Source organism: Hipposideros armiger, unplaced genomic scaffold, assembly GCF_001890085.2.
Source record: "Hipposideros armiger isolate ML-2016 unplaced genomic scaffold, ASM189008v1 scaffold_2, whole genome shotgun sequence".
In the NCBI taxonomy this organism is placed as follows: Eukaryota; Metazoa; Chordata; class Mammalia; order Chiroptera; family Hipposideridae; genus Hipposideros; species Hipposideros armiger.
This window is the reverse complement of record NW_017731352.1, coordinates 3,664,346-3,668,606: the sequence shown is the minus strand read 5'-3', so window position 1 is coordinate 3,668,606 and position 4,261 is coordinate 3,664,346. Positions and strand designations below refer to the sequence as shown.

Sequence of the window (4,261 nt, the reverse complement as noted above, 5' to 3'; positions counted from 1 at the left end):
GGATTAAACAAGCTAAAACGTGTAATGGGTTTAGCACTGCGCTGAACTGATCATTATAAAATGCTTAGGCTCTCTAAAAGCCAGTGGCTACGTAATTTAGAATAAAATAATGTTAAAACGAGGGCACTGTATTAACTAGTGAGGCAGTCCTGATTCAGCAAGCAATCATAGCTCCAAAACTTTTAAGATTCTCTAGTACTTAACGAGGGTGTATTTAAATCTTTAATTACCACTCGGTATCAATCAATAGGAGACAATCAACCCCAACACTTAAAAGCAAAGAAACGACCCATCCCAAATCTCTCTTCAGACTCCCTTTCAAAATGAATAAAATTTCAAAATGAATAAAATTGAGTAACATGCAGGTATTCGGGGCCGGGCAAGCGCAGGGTAGCCACACGCGGTCAGGAGGAACAGAGAGCGAACCACACCTCTCAGTCGCGTTCAGTTCGAGTTAACGCAAGGGACCTCACAGCCGAGGACCAGGAAGTGGGAGACGTGGGTGTCCCAACGCCCGCCTTTAAAATAGTGGGCTGTCCTGTCTGCCTCGCAAGAGACCGCTCCTCTCCGGTCCCGACCCCGGACCCCAAGCGCCCGAGGCCACCATCCTTTGCAAGCCTCGAGTTCCCTGTTGCAGTCCCCTCACCCGGCACGCGGCGGGCAGCCTGCTACGTCATTCCCGCACCGCGCCGCCAGACAGGACCCCTTCTCCGCCTCCTCCGCCCAGAGCCGGCGCCGTTTTCTGGAAGGTTCGTGAAATCGTTGGTGCCGAACCGTTACTCCGCAGCCGACCGCAATCCACGTCCATCCGTCCTTCCCGAGCCCACGCAGACCCAGCCCAGCTTGCCATGCCCGAGAACGTGGCACCCCGCAGCGGGGCGCCCGCCGGGGCTGCTGGCGGCCGCAGCAAAAGCGCCTATCAGGACCGCGATAAGCCGGCCCAGATCCGCTTCAGCAACATCTCTGCGGCCAAAGGTATCGCTCCCTGGGTGTGACCCGCGGCTCTGCGGGGTCGAGCTCCACGCTTTCACCTTGTTACTGGGTGGGCATGGCTCATTTTTTGTTCCTTTAGATGGTCGCCTCTTGTCAGTCCTTCAATGGAAGCAGCTCTGTGGAGGAAAGTTGATTGTTTTCTGCCTATAATTCCTGACCCCGAGTGTGGAGGCCCTTTGGATTTACTCTGGGTCTTAGACGCTCAGAATTTTTCATCCTGGGTCACTCATCACACTTAAGCAGAAAGCAGCCAATGTCCGCATGCAGCGGTCCCTTGGGTTCAGACAGTTTAGAGCTGTCGTTTATCTTACTGGTTCCACTAGTAAAATGTTGTTTGCACAATACTTTTCAATTTTCTGGTTCTTATAAAAATACCATGTAAGTTTCGCACGGCACAACTATTCAAACAAATTGGATATATTCTTCATGCCTAAGTTGGGGCGGGAACAGACCCGTCTTGTTTAAGAATAATTATGGAAAGCTACGTTGTGCTTTTATGTACTTTGTGCATGTGCAACCAAACACAAGCAAATCAAGAAAGACGGACAGTTTGCTGTTTTGCTTTTTGTAGAGCACTTTGGCATTGGTGGAAATCAAGACCCGAGTTTCATTCTCTGTTGCCATTACTTAGTGGCTTTGTGACCTTTAACCTCTAGCCAAGGTTTCCTTACCTATGATACAGAATCGAGGAGGAAAATGTATGTTTGTAGAGTTGCGAGGATTAAAAGAAAATCGAGTCGAGTTAGAGTCTGGAAGGAAAAGAAAAGTGAGAACAAAGGCTAAGAGATCTTGCCTGTGATGTGTATTGAGTACGGTATTTCATTTGGGTTAGAGAATAAGGTGCATGAAGAAGTGACAGGTGAGGAAGGGTAGGGTGGGGCCAAATCTTGAAGGGCCTGGTGTCCTGGAAAGGTTTGACATAACCCCCACAGCTACAGATCATTCTTCAGTAGAAGGTAGTAATAGCTAATTTGTAGGTTTTCTGTGATGATTAAATAAGAAAGAGTATGAAGAGCCGTGTCTATAAAATAAAGCCTTACAAATATTTGAGATCTTCAGCTCAAATGATTGAAGGTGTGATGATGCCAAAAGAAACACAGACAGCAGGTCCTCAAATGATGTCTTTGTTTAACGTGGTTTCTTTATATTGTTGATAAGAGGCCCTTAACTCTTTTGTTTTTCTCAATTAGCCTGTGGTAAAATGGGTTTTGTTGTATGTCACTTGGCCAGAGTTCCAAGAGCCTATCGATGAGGTTAAAGTCAGGAATTACTGTACACTGGAGGAATGGTGGTGGAATAAAAGAAAATAGGTTCTAATTTGGGCCTAATGAGTTCAAGAGATCAGATCTACCCAATCAAATCTACCCAAAAGGGTAGATTTACGAGTCATTTACAAGTTCAGGAGAGAACATACCCGGAAATAAAGATTTGGTAGAAGGTTATCTAAGGAGCATAGTGGAAACTTAGATATGGTACATTAGAAACAAGATGTTAGATAAATTCTGGGGCCATCTGGAGGGCCAAAATAGCTATATAATATGGTAGATTTTCAACAAATACACAAGATACAGAATGGAAGGTTTACTTTGGTAACCTTTAAAACACCGGTGAACAGAGAATTGAAACTGGAACAAGGGAGGTATGCATGTAGGAAGGAGCGGCCACCTAAATTACCTATGATCCTGACCCTTTTAAGTGAACATAGCTCATAGAGCAAAGGGACACAACTGGTCTTTCCAAGTCAGACAAAACCCTACAAATGGATGGAGAAAACTGCTGCCATGTGCATCTTTAGTTTAATTCAGGGAACCCGTTTTTTATTTTGATGTTACCAAAAAGTTAATAGCACCATTGATTGATAATGTGAAAAATCACACACACAAACACACAGAGTAGTAGTAGTACTAGTACTATTCAGTATGAGTCGTTTAACAGACAATACCATCTGCCACTTTTAGAGTGTAAGCAGTCTAAAATCTTTTATGTTTTGGATAGTGTGGATCTTTCTAGAGTTTTCATGTAGATGAATATAAGGGCATTCTTAGAATTGGTATGCTTGTAGAATCATAGCCATAGAGGTCCACTAAAATTGCCTGAAAGGATAATAATATTGACTGGGTTATTAGGAATAGCAGCCCCTAACTATGAAATAATTATGTAGAAAGCAATTTTTAAATTATACCAAATATTTTATCTTCAGCTCTGTAAGATTGTATATCATCAATCACACAATATAGGGAAAATCATTATGCTAGTTTTCGGAGCACACAAAAACAATTAAGGCACAATCTCAACCCTATGTATATGGAATGAGATAGTATGTGTGAAAGGGGAAGATTTAATTATTTGTCATGGATTTGTCAAACAAAAGGGGTTAAGTACTGTTCATCAATTCTAGTTTCTCTTAGAAAATAATAAGTGGACTAATGAATAGAAACATTTTCATGGTCAGATAATAAGTAACTTTGGAATGGTAGACGGTATATCCAGAGATGTCTTATACCGATAATGACCGAAAGCTATGATTTTAGTTTTGTTTTTTTTAATTAATGTGGGTTTTTTATTTTTGTGGGGATCAAAGGGTGTTTTGTACTGTAAGCCATCTGTATACCAGCTTCACATTAGTGAGCAAAAGTCTTTGCCCTCAGAAATTATACTTCAGGGGAGACAGAGTAAACAAGTTAATTGTATAGTAGGAGGTCTAGCCTGTCCTATTGTTGCTTGTCTAATTTTAAAGAGTGGAGAAAAGAATACAGTCCACAATCAGAGCTAGACTGTATCATTTTGATATTTAAAGGAAGATTAGATGAATCCTCAAAACATGAAGTACTCCTACATGTCATATATTAAAGAAGTAGATTATGCTATTTCCAGTAGATTGTTATTAAATAATGAATTTTCTTTAGTGGACACAGTGAACAGTTCTATATCCTATCCTAGTAAGGACAAAATGATCATTTGAGAAGAGAAATATTTTGTCCTTTAAAGAGTCTTGATTTCTTTTTCTTTCTTTTACAGCTGTTGCTGATGCTATTAGAACAAGCCTTGGACCAAAAGGAATGGATAAAATGGTAAAAACTAAATCATTCATTACTTATTAAATGGCTACTGTCCATACTGTGAGATCTTGATAGAGGGTTAAGATATATTGTTTAAAAAAGTAAAAAGGGCCGGCCGAATGGCTCAGTTGGTTAAGAGCTTGCTCAAGAGTGCGAGCTCTGAGCAACAGGGTCGCTGGTTCGATTCCCAGCCTGAGCTGAGCTGCCAA

General features: G+C 41.8%; 1 protein-coding gene across 1 annotated transcript in view; it reads left to right on the top strand.

The window, feature by feature from the left end:
• Positions 1 to 697: 697 nt before the first annotated feature.
• Positions 698 to 4,261, top strand: part of CCT4 (chaperonin containing TCP1 subunit 4) — a 20,802-nt gene continuing 17,238 nt past the window's right edge. Inside the window, 2 exon segments of the mRNA XM_019634333.1 lie at positions 698 to 975; positions 4,012 to 4,064. Of these exon segments, the coding sequence (XP_019489878.1) occupies positions 849 to 975; positions 4,012 to 4,064 (180 nt within the window). The 5' untranslated portion in view covers positions 698 to 848.